At 44.0% G+C, this 20143-nt stretch overlaps 1 protein-coding gene across 1 annotated transcript in view; it reads left to right on the top strand.

The window, feature by feature from the left end:
* The window catches only part of bmp3 (bone morphogenetic protein 3), a 31467-nt gene extending 13062 nt beyond the window's left edge, over positions 1-18405 (top strand). Inside the window, exons 2-4 of the mRNA XM_036979190.2 lie at positions 9134-10113; positions 12957-14841; positions 15012-18405. Of these exons, the coding sequence (XP_036835085.2) occupies positions 9134-10113; positions 12957-13148 (1172 nt within the window). The 3' untranslated portion in view covers positions 13149-14841; positions 15012-18405. The remainder of the gene's footprint in view (positions 1-9133; positions 10114-12956; positions 14842-15011) is intronic.
* Positions 18406-20143: the final 1738 nt, after the last annotated feature.

Here is a 20143-nt window from a genome sequence, read left to right as displayed (position 1 = left end):
ATCTGTGTTTCTTGGTGAGTAGCCAATGATAGGACAGGTCATTTGTAGCTGTGTTTATGGGTGAGTAGCCAATGATAGGACAGGTCATCTGTGTTTATGGGTGAGTAACCAATGCTAGGACAGGTCATCTGTGTTTATGGGTGAGTAGCCAATGATAGGACAGGTCATTTGTGTTTATGGGTGAGTAGCCAATGATAGGACAGGCCATCTGTGTTTATGGGTGAGTAGCCAATGATAGGACAGGTCATTTGTGTTTATGGGTGAGAAGCCAATGATTTGACAGGTCATTTGTGTCTGTGTTTATGGGTGAGTAACCAATGATAGGACAGGTCATTTGTGTCTGTGTTTATGGGTGAGTAGCCAATGATAGGACAGCTCATCTGTGTTTATGGGTGAGTAGCCAATGATATGACATGTCATTTGTGTTTATGGGTGAGTAGCTAATGATAGGACAGGTCATTTGTGTTTATGGGTGAGTAGCCAATGATAGGACAGGCCTTCTGTGTTTATGGGTGAGTAGCCAATGATAGGACAGGTCATTTGTGTTTATGGGTGAGTAGCCAATGATAGGACAGGTAATTTGTATTTATGGGTGAGTAGCCAATGATAGGACGGGGCGTTTGTGTTTATGGGTGAGTAGCCAATGATAGGACAGGTCATTTGTGTTTATGGGTGAGTAGCCAATGATAGGACAGGTCATTTGTGTTTATGGGTGAGTAGCCAATGATAGGACAGGTAATTTGTGTTTATGGGTGAGTAGCCAATGATAGGACAGGTAATCTGTGTTCATGGGTGAGTAGCCAATGATAGGACAGGTCATCTGTGTCTGTGTTTATGGGTGAGTAGCCAATGATAGGACAGGTCATTTGTGTCTGTGTTTATGGGTGAGTAGTCAATGATAGGACAGGTCATCTGTGTTTCTGGGTGAGTAGCCAATGATAGGACAGGTCATTTGTGTCTGTGTTTATGGGTGAGTAGTCAATGATAGGACAGGTCATCTGTGTTTATGGGTGAGTAGCCAATGCTAGGACAGGTCATCTGTGTTTATGGGTGAGTAGCCAATGATAGGACAGTTCATTTGTGTCTGTGTTTATGGGTGAGTAACCAATGATAGGACAGGTCATTTGTGTCTGTGTTTATGGGTGAGTAGCCAATGATAGGACAGCTCATCTGTGTTTATGGGTGAGTAGCCAATGATAGGACAGGTCATTGGTGTATGTGTTTATGGGTGAGTAGCCAATAATAGGACAGGTCATTTGTGTCTGTGTTTATGGGTGAGTAGCCAATGATAGGACAGCTCATCTGTGTTTATGGGTGAGTAGCCAATGATAGGACATGTCATTTGTGTTTATGGGTGATTAGCCAATGATAGGACAGGTCATTTGTGTTTATGGGTGAGTAGCCAATGATAGGACAGGCCATCTGTGTTTATGGGTGAGTAGCCAATGATAGGACAGGTCATTTGTGTTTATGGGTGAGTAGCCAATGATAGGACAGGTCATTTGTGTTCATGGGTGAGTAGCCAATGATAGGACAGGGCATTTGTGTTTATGGGTGAGTAGCCAATGATAGGACAGGTCATTTGTGTTTATGGGTGAGTAGCCAATGATAGGACAGGTAATCTGTGTTTATGGGTGAGTAGCCAATGATAGGACAGGTCATTTGTGTATGTGTTTATGGGTGAGTAGCCAGTGATAGGACAGGTCATTTGTGTCTGTGTTTATGGGTGAGTATCCAATGATAGGACAGCTCATCTGTGTTTATGGGTGAGTAGCCAATGATACGACAGGTCATTTGTGTCATTGTTTATGGGTGAGTAGCCAATGATAGGACAGGTCATTTGTGTTTATGGGTGAGTAGCCAATGATAGGACAGGTCATCTGTGTTTATGGGTGAGTAGCCAATGATAGGACAGGTCATGTGTGTTTATGGGTGAGTAGCCAATGATAGGACAGGTCATTTGTGTCTCTGTTTATGGGTGAGTAGCCAATGAAAGGACAGGTAATTTGTGTATGTGTTTATGGGTGAGTAGCCAATGATAGGACAGGTCATTTGTGTATGTGTTTATGGGTGAGTACCCAATGATAGAACAGGTCATTTGTGCCTGTGTTTATGGGTGAGTAGCCAATGATAGGACAGCTCATCTGTGTTTATGGGTGAGTAGCCAGTGATAGTACAGGTAATTTGTGTTTATGGGTGAGTAGCCAATGATAGGACAGGTCATCTGTGTTTATGGGTGAGTAGCCAATGATAGGACAGGTCATTTGTGTTTATGGGTGAGTAGCCAATGATAGGACAGGTAATTTGTGTTTATGGGTGAGTAGCCAATGATAGGACGGGGCGTTTGTGTTTATGGGTGAGTAGACAATGATAGGACAGGTCATTTGTGTTTATGGGTGAGTAGCCAATGATAGGACAGGTCATTTGTGTTTATGGGTGAGTAGCCAATGATAGGACAGGTCATTTGTGTTTATGGGTGAGTAGCCAATGATAGGACAGGTAATCTGTGTTCATGGGTGAGTAGCCAATGATAGGACAGGTCATCTGTGTCTGTGCTTATGGGTGAGTAGCCAATGATAGGACAGGTCATTTGTGTCTGTGTTTATGGGTGAGTAGTCAATGATAGGACAGGTCATCTGTGTTTCTGGGTGAGTAGCCAATGATAGGACAGGTCATTTGTATCTGTGTTTATGGGTGAGTAGCCAATGATAGGACAGGTCATCTGTGTTTATGGGTGAGTAGCCAATGCTAGGACAGGTCATCTGTGTTCATGGGTGAGTAGCCAATGATAGGACCGTTCATTTGTGTCTGTGTTTATGGGTGAGTAACCAATGATAGGACAGGTCATTTGTGTCTGTGTTTATGGGTGAGTAGCCAATGATAGGACAGCTCATCTGTGTTTATGGGTGAGTAGCCAATGATAGGACAGGTCATTTGTGTATGTGTTTATGGGTGAGTAGCCAATGATAGGACAGGGCATTTGTGTCTGTGTTTATGGGTGAGTAGCCAATGATAGGACATGTCATTTGTGTTTATGGGTGAGTAGCCAATGATAGGACAGGTCATTTGTGTTTATGGGTGAGTAGCCAATGATAGGACAGGCCATCTGTGTTTATGGGTGAGTAGCCAATGATAGGACAGGTCATTTGTGTTTATGGGTGAGTAGCCAATGATAGGACAGGTCATTTGTGTTTATGGGTGAGTAGCCAATGATAGGACAGGGCATTTGTGTTTATGGGTGAGTAGCCAATGATAGGACAGGTCATTTGTGTTTATGGGTGAGTAGCCAATGATAGGACAGGTAATCTGTGTTTATGGGTGAGTAGCCAATGATAGGACAGGTCATCTGTGTCTGTGTTTATGGGTGAGTAGCCAATGATAGGACAGGTCATCTGTGTCTTTGGTTATGGGTGAGTAGCCAATGATAGAACAGGTCATTTGTGTCTGTGTTTATGGGTGAGTAGTCAATGATAGGACAGGTCATCTGTGTTTCTTGGTGAGTAGCCAATGATAGGACAGGTCATTTGTAGCTGTGTTTATGGGTGAGTAGCCAATGATAGGACAGGTCATCTGTGTTTATGGGTGAGTAACCAATGCTAGGACAGGTCATCTGTGTTTATGGGTGAGTAGCCAATGATAGGACAGGTCATTTGTGTTTATGGGTGAGTAGCCAATGATAGGACAGGCCATCTGTGTTTATGGGTGAGTAGCCAATGATAGGACAGGTCATTTGTGTTTATGGGTGAGAAGCCAATGATTTGACAGGTCATTTGTGTCTGTGTTTATGGGTGAGTAACCAATGATAGGACAGGTCATTTGTGTCTGTGTTTATGGGTGAGTAGCCAATGATAGGACAGCTCATCTGTGTTTATGGGTGAGTAGCCAATGATATGACATGTCATTTGTGTTTATGGGTGAGTAGCCAATGATAGGACAGGTCATTTGTGTTTATGGGTGAGTAGCCAATGATAGGACAGGCCTTCTGTGTTTATGGGTGAGTAGCCAATGATAGGACAGGTCATTTGTGTTTATGGGTGAGTAGCCAATGATAGGACAGGTAATTTGTATTTATGGGTGAGTAGCCAATGATAGGACGGGGCGTTTGTGTTTATGGGTGAGTAGCCAATGATAGGACAGGTCATTTGTGTTTATGGGTGAGTAGCCAATGATAGGACAGGTCATTTGTGTTTATGGGTGAGTAGCCAATGATAGGACAGGTAATTTGTGTTTATGGGTGAGTAGCCAATGATAGGACAGGTAATCTGTGTTCATGGGTGAGTAGCCAATGATAGGACAGGTCATCTGTGTCTGTGTTTATGGGTAAGTAGCCAATGATAGGACAGGTCATTTGTGTCTGTGTTTATGGGTGATAGGACAGGTCATCTGTGTTTCTGGGTGAGTAGCCAATGATAGGACAGGTCATTTGTATCTGTGTTTATGGGTGAGTAGCCAATGATAGGACAGGTCATCTGTGTTTATGGGTGAGTAGCCAATGCTAGGACAGGTCATCTGTGTTTATGGGTGAGTAGCCAATGATAGGACAGTTCATTTGTGTCTGTGTTTATGGGTGAGTAACCAATGATAGGACAGGTCATTTGTGTCTGTGTTTATGGGTGAGTAGCCAATGATAGGACAGCTCATCTGTGTTTATGGGTGAGTAGCCAATGATAGGACAGGTCATTCATTGGTGTATGTGTTTATGGGTGAGTAGCCAATGATAGGACAGGTCATTTGTGTCTGTGTTTATGGGTGAGTAGCCAATGATAGGACAGCTCATCTGTGTTTATGGGTGAGTAGCCAATGATAGGACATGTCATTTGTGTTTATGGGTGATTAGCCAATGATAGGACAGGTCATTTGTGTTTATGGGTGAGTAGCCAATGATAGGACAGGCCATCTGTGTTTATGGGTGAGTAGCCAATGATAGGACAGGTCATTTGTGTTTATGGGTGAGTAGCCAATGATAGGACAGGTCATTTGTGTTCATGGGTGAGTAGCCAATGATAGGACAGGGCATTTGTGTTTATGGGTGAGTAGCCAATGATAGGACAGGTCATTTGTGTTTATGGGTGAGTAGCCAATGATAGGACAGGTAATCTGTGTTTATGGGTGAGTAGCCAATGATAGGACAGGTCATTTGTGTATGTGTTTATGGGTGAGTAGCCAGTGATAGGACAGGTCATTTGTGTCTGTGTTTATGGGTGAGTATCCAATGATAGGACAGCTCATCTGTGTTTATGGGTGAGTAGCCAATGATATGACATGTCATTTGTGTTTATGGGTGAGTAGCCAATGATAGGACAGGTCATTTGTTTTTATGGGTGAGTAGCCAATGATAGGACAGGCCTTCTGTGTTTATGGGTGAGTAGCCAATGATAGGACAGGTCATTTGTGTTTATGGGTGAGTAGCCAATGATAGGACAGGTAATTTGTATTTATGGGTGAGTAGCCAATGATAGGACGGGGCGTTTGTGTTTATGGGTGAGTAGCCAATGATAGGACAGGTCATTTGTGTTTATGGGTGAGTAGCCAATGATAGGACAGGTCATTTGTGTTTATGGGTGAGTAGCCAATGATAGGACAGGTAATTTGTGTTTATGGGTGAGTAGCCAATGATAGGACAGGTAATCTGTGTTCATGGGTGAGTAGCCAATGATAGGACAGGTAATCTGTGTTCATGGGTGAGTAGCCAATGATAGGACAGGTCATATGTGTCTGTGTTTATGGGTGAGTAGCCAATGATAGGACAGGTCATTTGTGTCTGTGTTTATGGGTGAGTAGTCAATGATAGGACAGGTCATCTGTGTTTCTGGGTGAGTAGCCAATGATAGGACAGGTCATTTGTATCTGTGTTTATGGGTGAGTAGCCAATGATAGGACAGGTCATCTGTGTTTATGGGTGAGTAGCCAATGCTAGGACAGGTCATCTGTGTTTATGGGTGAGTAGCCAATGATAGGACAGGTCATTTGTATCTGTGTTTATGGGTGAGTAGCCAATGATAGGACAGGTAATCTGTGTTCATGGGTGAGTAGCCAATGATAGGACAGGTCATCTGTGTCTGTGTTTATGGGTGAGTAGCCAATGATAGGACAGGTCATCTGTGTCTTTGGTTATGGGTGAGTAGCCAATAATAGAACAGGTCATTTGTGTCTGTGTTTATGGGTGAGTAGTCAATGATAGGACAGGTCATCTGTGTTTATGGGTGAGTAGCCAATGATAGGACAGGTCATTTGTATCTGTGTTTATGGGTGAGTAGCCAATGATAGGACAGGTCATCTGTGTTTATGGGTGAGTAACCAATGCTAGGACAGGTCATCTGTGTTTATGGGTGAGTAGCCAATGATAGGACAGGTCATTTGTGTCTGTGTTTATGGGTGAGTAGTCAATGATAGGACAGGTCATTTGTGTCTGTGTTTATGGGTGAGTAGTCAATGATAGGACAGGTCATCTGTGTTTCTGGGTGAGTAGCCAATGATAGGACAGGTCATTTGTATCTGTGTTTATGGGTGAGTAGCCAATGATAGGACAGGTCATCTGTGTTTATGGGTGAGTAGCCAATGCTAGGACAGGTCATCTGTGTTTATGGGTGAGTAGCCAATGATAGGACAGTTCATTTGTGTCTGTGTTTATGGGTGAGTAACCAATGATAGGACAGGTCATTTGTGTCTGTGTTTATGGGTGAGTAGCCAATGATAGGACAGCTCATCTGTGTTTATGGGTGAGTAGCCAATGATAGGACATGTCATTTGTGTTTATGGGTGAGTAGCCAATGATAGGACAGGTCATTTGTGTTTATGGGTGAGTAGCCAATGATAGGACAGGCCATCTGTGTTTATGGGTTAGTAGCCAATGATAGGACAGGTCATTTGTGTTTATGGGTGAGTAGCCAATGAAAGGACAGGTCATTTGTGTTTATGGGTGAGTAGCCAATGATAGGACAGGGCATTTGTGTTTATGGGTGAGTAGCCAATGATAGGACAGGTCATTTGTGTTTATGGGTGAGTAGCCAATGATAGGACAGGTAATCTGTGTTTATGGGTGAGTAGCCAATGATAGGACAGGTCATCTGTGTCTGTGTTTATGGGCGAGTAGCCAATGATAGGACAGGTCATCTGTGTCTTTGGTTATGGGTGAGTAGCCAATGATAGAACAGGTCATTTGTGTCTGTGTTTATGGGTGAGTAGTCAATGATAGGACAGATCATCTGTGTTTCTGGGTGAGTAGCCAATGATAGGACAGGTCATCTGTGTTTATGGGTGAGTAACCAATGCTAGGACAGGTCATCTGTGTTTATGGGTGAGTAGCCAATGATAGGACAGGTCATTTGTGTTTATGGGTGAGTAGCCAATGATAGGACAGGCCATCTGTGTTTATGGGTGAGTAGCCAATGATAGGACAGGTCATTTGTGTTTATGGGTGAGTAGCCAATGATAGGACAGGTCATTTGTGTCTGTGTTTATGGGTGAGTAACCAATGATAGGAGAGGTCATTTGTGTCTGTGTTTATGGGTGAGTAGCCAATGATAGGACAGCTCATCTGTGTTCATGGGTGAGTAGCCAATGATAGGACAGGTCATTTGTGTATGTGTTTATGGGTGAGTAGCCAATGATAGGTCAGGTCATTTGTGTCTGTGTTTATGGGTGAGTAGCCAATGATAGGACAGCTCATCTGTGTTTATGGGTGAGTAGCCAATGATATGACAGGTCATTTGTGTTTATGGGTGAGTAGCCAATGATAGGACAGGTCATTTGTGTTTATGGGTGAGTAGCCAATGATAGGACAGGGCATTTGTGTTTATGGGTGAGTAGCCAATGATAGGACAGGTCATTTGTTTTTATGGGTGAGTAGCCAATGATAGGACAGGTCATCTGTGTTTATGGGTGAGTAGCCAATGATAGGACAGGTCATCTGTGTCTGTGTTTATGGGTGAGTAGCCAATGATAGGACAGGTCATTTGTGTTTATGGGTGAGTAGCCAATGATAGGACAGGTCATTTGTGTTTATGGGTGAGTAGCCAATGATAGGGCAGGTCATTTGTGTTTATGGGTGAGTAGCCAATGATAGTACAGGTCATTTGTGTTTATGGGTGAGTAGCCAATGATAGGACAGGTCATTTGTGTTTATGGGTGAGTAGCCAATGATAGGACAGGTCATCTGTGTTTATGGGTGAGTAGCCAATGATAGGACAGGTCATCTGTGTTTATGGGTGAGTAGCCAATGATAGGACAGGTCATCTGTGTCTGTGTTTATGGGTGAGTAGCCAATGATAGGACAGGTCATCTGTGTTTATGGGTGAGTAGCCAATGATAGGACAGGTCATCTGTGTTTATGGGTGAGTAGCCAATGATAGGACAGGTCATCTGTGTCTGTGTGTGTTACATCTGTATTTTCTTTCAACTTGATTCAACTTTCCAATGGAATGTCTGGTGTAAACTGGGCTGGTGTGGCCTATGTAACTCCTAAATATAAATGTTTTACGTTCAAGAGGCCTTTATGCAGTTGTCACACTGGGATATAACCACTGATATGATAGAACTCCCTATTGCCATGTAGAACCTGTCAGGTTTCAGCACCCATATATTAGAAAACAGTGCCTTCTACTGGAATGTGTTGATAATGCAGGGGGGGTGGATAAGGTTGGCAATGCCGCGTTCACTGCCGTCACTGCAGCCTACAGAAAACCCACACAGAACATTCCCTTCAGGTTCTCTTTTAGTTATTAAAAACAAGACTTTCCAACAACATTCTGTCAAACCAACATTTGTTAACCGGGAACCAAATGACTAGTGATGGGTTATTATTGCAAGATTTCCCTAGAAAATGCCATTTGAAGCTATGAAACATTTGAATGATAGGGTTTGTAGACCTGCCTTAAATAGCCTCTAATTACATTTTTTTTGTTCTGCTCCAGGTTTGAAACTAAACTGAACGATATGCAGAGATCTTATAGTTCTATGGACACGTGGACCTCTCTGACCTATACTCTCGATTCCAGGGGTGTTCAAATCTTAACCTCCTACTGCTGGTTCTTTGTTCTACCTGGTCATTAATGGCACCCACCTGGTGTCAGAGGTATAAGTGATTTGAATTTGTGGACTCTATACTAACTGCCTCGTCCTATTGCTCTCCCAGGCACCATCAACAACAAGCAGCTCCAGGTCTTCAACCTGACGTCTCTCACCAAGTCAGAGGCCATCCTGTCGGCCACGCTCCACTACTACATAGGAGACCTCCAGAACAGCACCCAGCACCCGGGCTGCAACAGCACCACCAGGCCCAAGAGCTGTGGAGCCCCTTCACCATTCCGCCATGGCCTCAGGAGACACAGCCACCTCCAGATGGATGTGTGGAGCTTTTCCTCAGTGGATAACCACACCAGGGCTTTGGGCCATTTTGTGATCAACGTGTCTACACTATACAGGGACTTCATCTCTTGGCAGTGGAAGGACGTCACCCGGGTGGTGAACCAAGCCAAGCGTCATCGTGAGCTGCTGATCGGGATAGACGTGGCATCCCAGCCTGGACCCAGGCCCTGGAAGAAGCTCCTCTCAGACCGCTCTCCTTACATCCTGGTCTACGCCAACGACTCGGCCATCTCTGAGCCCGAGAGTGTGGCGTCGACACTACAGAGGCATCAAACGATGACTACAGCTGGAGAAGGGGCTTTCGCCTCTGGCTTCAATAGACTGGGGCTGCACGCTCTGAATAACACAGCCGCGCAACAACAGGCGCCTCCTCACAGACGCCGGCGCTCGGCTAGCGTCCTCCTCCCGCTCCAGAACAACGAGTTACCGGGGCCGGAGTACCCGTATGAGACGACGGGCTGGGACGAGACCAGCCCCTACGAACCGCTGGAGAACAAGCCAGTCCGTCGGCCGAGGAAAAAGACGCGTGGTAAGAGCCAGAGGCACGACGGTAAGATGCCCCTGCTGCAGTTTGACGAGCAGACGATAAAGAAGTCTCGTAAGAAGCAGTGGAACGAACCACGGAACTGTGCTCGTCGCTACCTGAAGGTGGACTTTGCAGACATTGGCTGGAGCGAGTGGATTATATCTCCCAAGTCTTTTGATGCCTACTACTGCTCAGGGTCATGCCAGTTCCCCATGCCTAAGGTATGTCTTCATGCTTCATGTAATTAATAATATAATGTGCCAGTATGTGTTTCCCAGACAGAGTCCCCAACCCTCATCCTGGAGAGCTGCAGGTTCTGCTGCTTGGTTAGACAGGGTCCCCAACCCTCATCCTGGAGAGCTGCAGGTTGAGCAGGCTTTTGTTCCGGCAGGCTTTTGTTCCAAGTTCTTGATGAGCAGAATCAGGTGTAACAAAGTGCTGCACACTGAAGCTCTCCAGAGCCTGGCCTGGCAGGCTCATATAACAGCTACTCACAGACTCTGTTTGTCAACTTCAGTGGCCCTTCAGCACAACCGTGTGGCAGAATGTAGAACTGCAGTTGTCAACCATTGTTTCTCAATTATGATCTTAACACTTGGGTTTCCACATTTTTCTGCTCATGATCCCAAATTTACGTCAAGAAATTCTGGTGACCCCAATTTGGAGAGTAATGTAGTTTATTGGTTTTTGATATTGAACAACAGGGCATGTGGAATGTTGTGTATTATGACTAGCAGTCTGTGCTGATAGCAATGAACACAACTGTGTACACATGATGTTCTGAGTCAAGAATGGTGACATCACGCCGGCTCTTTCAGACATCGTCTGGTTAGTTACTCCAGTCTGATGGAACATTGTCTGGTTAGTTACTCCAGTCTGATATAACATTGTCTGGTTAGGTACTCCAGTCTGACAGAACATTGTGTTACTCCAGTCTGATAGAACATTGTCTGGTTAGTTACTCCAGTCTGATAGAACATTGTCTGGTTAGTTACTCCACTCTGATAGAACATTGTCTGGTTAGTTACTCCAGTCTGACAGAACATTGTCTGGTTAGGTACTCCAGTCTGATAGAACATTGTCTGGTTAGTTACTCCAATCAGATAGAACATTGTCTGGTTAGTTACTCCAGTCTGATAGAACATTGTCTGGTTAGTTACTCCAGTCTGATAGAACATTGTCTGGTTAGTTACTCCAGCCTGATAGAACATTGTCTCGTTAGTTACTCCAGTCTGATAGAACATCGTCTCGTTAGTTACTCCAGTCTGATAGAACATCGTCTCGTTAGTTACTCCAGTCTGATAGAACATTGTCTGGTTAGTTACTCCAGTCTTATAGAACATCGTCTGGTTAGTTACTCCAGTCTGGTAGAACATTGTCTCGTTAGTTACTCCAGTCTTATAGAACATTGTCTTGTTAGTTACTCCAGTCTGATAGAACATTGTGTTACTCCAGTCTGATAGAACATTGTCTGGTTAGTTACTCCAGTCTTATAGAACATCGTCTGGTTAGTTACTCCAGTCTGGTAGAACATTGTCTCGTTAGTTACTCCAGTCTTATAGAACATTGTCTTGTTAGTTACTCCAGTCTGATAGAACATTGTGTTACTCCAGTCTGATAGAACATTGTGTTACTCCAGTCTGATAGAACATTGTCTGGTTAGTTACTCCAGTCTTATAGAACATTGTGTTACTCCACTCTGATAGAACATTGTCTGGTTAGTTACTCCAGTCTTATAGAACATCGTCTGGTTAGTTACTCCAGTCTGGTAGAACATTGTCTCGTTAGTTACTCCAGTCTTATAGAACATCATCTGCTTAGTTACTCCAGTCTGATAGAACATTGTGTTACTCCAGTCTGATAGAACATCGTCTAGTTAGTTACTCCAGTCTGATAGAACATCATCTGGTTAGTTACTCCAGTCTGATAGAACATTGTGTTACTCCAGTCTGATAGAACATCGTCTGGTTAGTTACTCCAGTCTGATAGAACATCGTCTAGTTAGTTACTCCAGTCTGATAGAACATTGTCTGGTTAGTTACTCCAGTCTGAAAGAACATTGTCTGGGTAGTTACTCCAGTCTGATAGAACATTGTCTGGTTAGTTACTCCAGTCTGATAGAACATTGTCTGGTTAGTTACTCCAGTCTGATAGAATATTGTGTTACTCCAGTCTGATAGAACATTGTCTGGTTAGTTACTCCAGTCTGATAGAATATTGTCTGGTTAGTTACTCCAGTCTGATAGAACATTGTCTGGTTAGTTACTCCAGTCTGATAGAACATTGTGTTACTCCAGTCTGATAGAACATTGTCTGGTTAGTTACTCCAATCAGATAGAACATTGTCTGGTTAGTTACTCCAGTCTGATAGAACATTGTCTGGTTAGTTACTCCACTCTGATAGAACATTGTGTTACTCCAGTCTGATAGAACATTGTGTTACTCCAGTCTGATAGAACATTGTCTGGTTAGTTACTCCAGTCTGATAGAACATTGTGTTACTCCAGTCTGATAGAACATTGTCTGGTTAGTTACTCCAGTCTGATAGAACATTGCCTGGTTAGTTACTCCAGTCTGACAGAACATTGTCTGGTTAGTTACTCCAGTCTGATAGAACATTGTGTTACTCCAGTCTGATAGAACATTGTCTGGTTAGTTACTCCAGTCTGATAGAACATTGCCTGGTTAGTTACTCCACTCTGATAGAACATTGTGTTACTCCAGTCTGATAGAACATTGTGTTACTCCAGTCTGATAGAACATTGTGTTACTCCAGTCTGATAGAACATTGTGTTACTCCAGTCTGATAGAACATTGTGTTACTCCAGTCTGATTGAACATTGTGTTACTCCAGTCTGATTGAACATTGTGTTAGTTCCTCCAGTCTGATAGAACATTGTGTTACTCCAGTCTGTTAGAACATTGTGTTAGTTCCTCCAGTCTGATAGAACATTGTGTTACTCTGGTCAGATGGAATGTTGTCTTTAACCTTCATAGAACTGTCATGTTTGTTGTCATAAGGTGAATGTTGTGGTTCACCTCCTCCTTCTCTTCTGTCCTGTAGTCTCTGAAGCCTAGCAACCACGCCACCATCCAGAGCATTGTGAGAGCGGTAGGGGTGGTTTCTGGTATCCCTGAGCCCTGCTGTGTCCCCGACAAGATGTCTTCCCTCTCCATCCTCTTCTTCGACGAGGACAAGAACGTGGTGCTCAAAGTCTACCCAAACATGACTGTGGACTCCTGCGCCTGCAGATAGGGATAATTACCACACACACACACACACACATAGAACAATCTCTCTGCAACATAGCCACCTCTCAAGGATCAAGGATATTCCACTTTTGCACTCTCAGAGAGGTTAGGGATTACAATCTACTATCTAAATGAAGATGGACCTTTTCAGGGAAGGACTGCTGGACCTTCCTCCTACTGGAATCCTTAAGCACCCTGGGAAATAGACAGCTGACTAGTCTCATCATCATCATCATCGCTATCACCACCATCATCATCATGGGGTTTTACTTGTTTGAATACAATTAACCAACCACTGGAAAGGAGGACCTAATGCAGTTTGAGGTAGCACCTTAAAGAGGGAGGCAAAAACACCCAGAATGAAAGACCTTCTGTGATTCCTGAGCTCCAACAGTATTGGGACAGTGACATATTTGTTGTTGTACTCCAGCACTTTGAAATTTGAAATGATCCATTGACTGTGAGGTTAAAGTGCAGACCGTCAGCTTTCATTTGAGGGTATTTTCATCCATATCTGGTGAACCGTTTAGAAAGTACAGAGCTTTTTCTACCTAGTCCACCCATCTTAGGGGACCAAAAGTATTGGGACAAATTCACTTATGTGTATTAAAGTAGTCCTTAATGAATCACAATGAGTGAGAAAGTTACAGATGCACACATACCCCCAAGACATGCTAACCTCTCACCATTACAATAACAGGGGAGGTTAGCATTTTATATCATACCCCCAAGACATGCTAACCTCTCACCATTACAATAACAGGGGAGGTTAGCATACCCCCAAGACATGCTAACCTCTCACCATTACAATAACAGGGGAGGTTAGCATTTTATATCATACCCCCAAGACATGCTAACCTCTCACCATTACAATAACAGGGGAGGTTAGCATACCCCCAAGACATGCTAACCTCTCACCATTACAATAACAGGGGAGGTATTTTATATCATACCCCCAAGACATGCTAACCTCTCACCATTACAATAACAGGGGATGTTAGCATACCCCCAAGACATGCTAACCTCTCACCATTACAATAACAGGGGAGGTTAGCATTTAATATCATACCCCCAAGACATGCTTACCTCTCACCATTACAATAACAGGGGAGGTTAGCATACCCCCAAGACATGCTAACCTCTCACCATTACAATAACAGGGGAGGTTAGCATTTTATATCATACCCCCAAGACATGCTAACCTCTCACCATTACAATAACAGGGGAGGTTAGCATACAGACATGCATTTTTGAGAGGGGGTATGATATTTGTGCGTCTGTAACTTTCTCACTCATCAGGATTATCCGTAACCATGGTATAATCCACATTAAGTGTTTAGAAACATATTCTATTCTTATTTACAATAAAAGTGACTTCAAAATGACACAATACATTATTTACCATTCATTTCTATTGGGCACAATATAATCTGAAACACAACCAAAACAAACAGCAAATGCATCCAACAAGTTTATAGAGTCACAAGCTTGATGTAGTCATTGCATGCTAGGAATATGGAACAAAATACTTCACTTTTCCCATAAAATGGGGGAACAAATAAATTAATTTGTCCCAATACTTTTGATCCCCTAAAATGGGGGAACTTGGTACAAAAAGTGCTGTACCATTTCAAATCTGAAGTGCTGGAGTACAAAGCCAAAACAGCTCACTGTGTTTTAATAACCAGAGGACCCCAGTACTGCCCCTGTTTTAATAACCAGAGGACCCCAGACCCCAGTACTGCCCCTGTTTTAATAACCAGAGGACCCCAGTACTGCCCCTGTTTTAATAACCAAAGGACCCCAGTACTGCCCCTGTTTTAATAACCAAAGGACCCCAGTACTACCCCTGTTTTAATAACCACAGGACCCCAGTACTGCCCCTGTTTTAATAACCACAGGACCCCAGTACTGCCCCTGTTTTAATAACCAAAGGACCCCAGTACTGCCCCTGTTTTAATAACCACAGGACCCCAGTACTGCCCCTGTTTTAATAACCAGAGGACCCCAGTACTGCCCCTGTTTTAATAACCACAGGACCCCAGTACTGCCACTGTTTTAATAACCAGAGGACCCCAGTACTGCCCCTGTTTTAATAACCACAGGACCCCAGTACTGCCCCTGTTTTAATAACCACAGGACCCCAGTACTGCCCCTGTTTTAATAACCAGATGACCCCAGTACTGCCCCTGTTTTAATAACCAGAGGACCCCAGTACTGCCCCTGTTTTAATAACCACAGGACCCCAGTACAGCCTCATCACCCCAGTACAGCCTGGTCACCCCGGTACAGCCTCATCACCCCAGCACAGCCTCGTCACCCCGGTACAGCCTCATCACCCCGGCACAGCCTCGTCACCCCGGTACAGCCTCGTCACCCCAGTATTGCCTCAGTGGGACTCTTCTGGGTTGACTGAAGTGGTCAGACAGACACATTCTATATCCTTCCTCCCCAGTTCTAAGTTTTTTTTTTACCATTACCAAGGAACATCCTCCTTTCCTCAACCTCTTCCTCCACCTCTTCCTCTACCACCTCCTCTTCCTCCTCTCTTTCACCTCTCCGTCCTCCTCCTCCACCTCCTCGCCTCGTTCTCCTCCTCCCTCTCCAACTCCTCGTCCTCCTCCTCCCTCTCCAACCACCTCTTCCTCCCTCTCCTCGTCCTCCTCCTCCACCTCTTCCTCCACCTCTTCTCATGCTCCTCCTCCACCTCTTCCTCCAACTCCTCCACCTCTTCCACCTCCTCCTCCCTCTCCAACTCCTCCACCTCTTCCTCTTCCTCCTCCCTCTCCTACTCATCCTCCATTTTTTACTGCATGGCTATATGTTACAGTGTCTATGTCCTTAATATGACCTTGTTACTCACTGTATATGAACATAATGTATACATATGTATTGCCTTGGCTGCTATAGAGAGATATATTTGATTCCAAAGCCAGATATTGTGATGTAGAGTGAATTACATACATCTTTTTCATTGTTTAGATAGTTTATCCATAAAGTATAATTGTACATATTGATAGAACTTCTAAGAATAATTCATATGCAAAACAAGTAAGCTATATTTCATACATTCAAGTCTGGGATAAAATGTGGTAAAAACAGTTATAGTTTACCTGAGAATATATTTTATTTGAGTGTTGTAGTTGAATAGGCTGACTAGGTTGGGTGGTAGTGGTAGTGTTGTAGTTGAATAGGCTGAATAGGTTGGGTGGTAATGGTAGTGTTGTAGTAGTGGTGGTTGTGGTAGTTGTAGTAGTAGTAGAAGCAGTAGTAGTAGTAGTAGTAGTAGTAGTAGTAGTTGTAGTAGTTGTAGTAGTAGTAGTAGTAGTAGTTGTAGAAGCAGCAGTAGTAGTAGTAGTAGTAGTAGTGGTAGTAGCAGTAGTAGTAGTAGTAGTAGTAGCGGTGGTAGTGGTAGTAGTAGTAGTAGCAGTAGTAGTAGTAGTAGTAGTAGTAGTAGTGGTAGTAGCAGTAGTAGTAGTAGTAGTAGTAGCGGTGGTAGTGGTAGTAGTAGTAGTAGCGGTGGTAGTGGTAGTAGTAGTAGTAATGCTGGTAGTAGTAGTAGTGCTGGTAGTAGTAGTAGTAGTAGTGGTAGTAGTAGTAGTAGTGGTAGTAGTAGTGGTAGTAGTAGTAGTAGTAGTAGTAGTAGTAGTAGTAGTAGTAGTAGTGGTGGTAGTAGTAGTAGTGGTAGTAGTAGTATTAGTAGTGGTAGTAGTAGTGGTAGTAGTAGTGCCAGTAGTAGTAGTAGTAGTAGTAGTAGTAGTAGTGGTAGTAGTAGTGCCAGTAGTAGTAGTGCCAGTAGTAGTAGTGCCAGTAGTAGTAGTGGTAGTAGTAGTGGTAGTAGTAGTGGTAGTAGTAGTAGTGGTAGTAGTAGTAGTAGTGGTAGTAGTAGTAGTGGTAGTGGTAGTAGTAGTAGTGGTAGTGGTAGTAGTAGTAGTGGTAGTAGTAGTAGTAGTAGTGGTAGTAGTAGTAGTAGTAGTAGTAGTAGTAGTGCCAGTAGTAGTAGTGCCAGTAGTAGTAGTAGTAGTGGTAGTAGTAGTGGTAGTAGTAGTGGTAGTAGTAGTAGTGGTAGTGGTAGTAGTAGTAGTGGTAGTGGTAGTAGTAGTAGTGGTAGTAGTATGACTACCAGTTTATTAGGTACACCCATCTAGTACCAGGCCAGTTTATTAGGTACACGTGAAGGAGGAGGACGGCCATTTATGAGATACTGAATCACCACGCTCAAAGTCGTTTAGGTCACTCGTTTCGCCCATTCTAACGTTCAATGGAACAGTAACTGAATGCCTTGAAGCCTGTCTGCCTGCTTTATATAGCAAGCCATGGCCACGTGACTCACTGTCTGTAGGAGTGATCCATTTTGGTGAACGTGGTTGTGTACCTAATAAAGTGGCCGGTGAGTATAGTTTAGAATAACAGAGCCATATCAAGTAACAACATGTTATCTACAACTGGCTTGATCTGAGAGAAGGATGACATCATTATTCAAACCCAGAGTTCATTTAGCCTGACAGGCAAATCGCCAGCACGTATCGGCTCGAAATTGGCTACCAAGCCCTCATTGGTTGTCTATCTCACTAGACATTGGTATTGTCTCTAAATGCATGTGCAGCATACATCACTGAGAGGCTTGAAAGGCATGGCTGGATACCATCACTGGTAGATCGCCCATGTCTTTCTAGTCTTGACTCGGCTATGGATTCAACTATTTCCTACATAATGAAGTCTGTCAACCACATATTTATTTACAGCAGGTAGAATACAATGTAGAGGCAAACGCTAGATTTATTTTAATATAGATTTGTACAGTGTTTTTGTATATAATGCACTATATGTCAATGATATTATAATGCTGTCTCCTTGGAGAAGGGACCACACTCTTGTTGAATGGATGAATTCAGCTCCCGATCAACTGAAATGGAATTCAGAATTGCCGTTTGAAAAGGCTTCTTCGTGAATAATCTAGACCATTCTATGGAATTATAGATTCACAGAACAACATTCTATGGAATTATAGATTCACAGAACAACATTCTATGGAATTATAGAATCACAGAACAACATTCTATGGAATTATAGAATCACAGAACAACTGAAGGGACGGAATCAGCTGACGTGGAGCTGAACTGTCTTCAACTAGCAAACACAGATTTACTTTTATAAAAACTGGGTATTTTTTTATAAGAGAACAGAGTTTTCAATGAGTGAATTTTGTTGTTGTTGTTGTTGATAATAATCATGGTTGATAATAAAAATTTACATCCTGATAGTATTGCAAATTATATCCAGTAAACACTATTTGTTTTGTACACACATTGTGAAGTGTTTGTCTGCCATCCTCCAGTATTTTCGTCTTCACATTGTTCCATTTGAGTGATTCATGTATCTGAATGGAGTGCTTCCTTAGTACAGGTACAGGTATATCAGCAGTTTGATAGACTAGTGTCCTGTCCAGGGGGTGTCCTGTACATCAATCTATCTCACTACAGAAACAGGAGATATTGTAGACTAGTGTCCTGTCCAGGGGGTGGACTAGTGTCCTGTTCAGGGGGTGGACTAGTGTCCTGTTCAGGGGGTGGATTAGTGTCCTGTCCAGGTGGTGGACTAGTGTCCTGTCCAGGTGATAGACTAGTGTCCTGTCCAGGGGGTGAACTAGTGTCCTGTTCAGGGGGTGGACTAGTGTCCTGTCCAGAGGGTGGACTAGTGTCCTGTTCAGGAGGTGTACTAGTGTCCTGTCCAGAGGGTGGACTAGTGTCCTGTCCAGGTGATAGACTAGTGTCCTGTCCAGGGGGTGGACTAGTGTCCTGTTCAGGAGGTGTACTAGTGTCCTGTCCAGAGGGTGGACTAGTGTCCTGTTCAGGGGGTGGACTAGTGTCCTGTTCAGGGGGTGGACTAGTGTCCTGTCCAGAGGGTGGACTAGTGTCCTGTTCAGGAGGTGTACTAGTGTCCTGTCCAGAGGGTGGACTAGTGTCCTGTCCAGGTGATAGACTAGTGTCCTGTCCAGGGGGTGGACTAGTGTCCTGTTCAGGAGGTGTACTAGTGTCCTGTCCAGAGGGTGGACTAGTGTCCTGTTCAGGGGGTGGACTAGTGTCCTGTTCAGGGGGTGGACTAGTGTCCTGTCCAGGTGGTGGACTAGTGTCCTGTTCAGGGGGTGGACTAGTGTCCTGTCCAGGTCGTGGACTAGTGTCCTGTTCAGGGGGTGGACTAGTGTCCTGTCCAGGTCGTAGACTATTGTCCTGTCCAGGGGGTGTACTAGTGTCCTGTCCAGGGGGTGTACTAGTGTCCTGTCCAGGAGGTGTACTAGTGTCCTGTTCACAGGGTGGACTAGTGTCCTGTCCAGGGGGTGGACTAGTGTCCTGTCTAGGTGGTGGACTAGTGTCCTGTTCAGGGGGTGGACTAGTGTCCTGTCCAGGGGGTGTACTAGTGTCCTGTCCAGGGGGTGTACTAGTGTCCTGTTCAGGGGGTGTACTAGTGTCCTGTTCAGGGGGTGGACTAGTGTCCTGTCCAGGTGATAGACTATTGTCCTGTCCAGGGGGTGGACTAGTGTCCTGTTCAGGGGGTGGACTAGTGTCCTGTCCAGAGGGTGGACTAGTGTCCTGTTCAGGGGGTGGACTAGTATCCTGTTCAGGGGGTGGACTAGTGTCCTGTCCAGGGGGTGGACTAGTGTCCTGTCCAGGGGGTGAATACGATTCAACGTGATACAACACGATTCAATGCGATACAACACGATTCAATGTGATACAACACAATTCAACGTGATACAACACAATTCAACGTGATACAACATGATTCAATGTGATACAACATGATTCAATGTGATACAACACGATTCAATGCGATACGATACGATTTAATGCAATACCATATGATTCAATGCAATACCATACGATTCAATGTGATACAACACGATTCAATGTGAAACAATACAATTCAATGCGATACGATTCAATGCAATACCATATGATTCAATGCAATACCATACGATTCAATATGATATAATACGAT

The sequence above is a fragment of the Oncorhynchus mykiss genome, chromosome 6, assembly GCF_057628025.1.
Source record: "Oncorhynchus mykiss isolate SJ-2025 chromosome 6, ASM5762802v1, whole genome shotgun sequence".
Taxonomy (NCBI): Eukaryota; Metazoa; Chordata; class Actinopteri; order Salmoniformes; family Salmonidae; genus Oncorhynchus; species Oncorhynchus mykiss.
The sequence above is the reverse complement of the archived record's forward strand: the minus strand, read 5'-3'. Positions and strand labels throughout refer to the sequence as shown.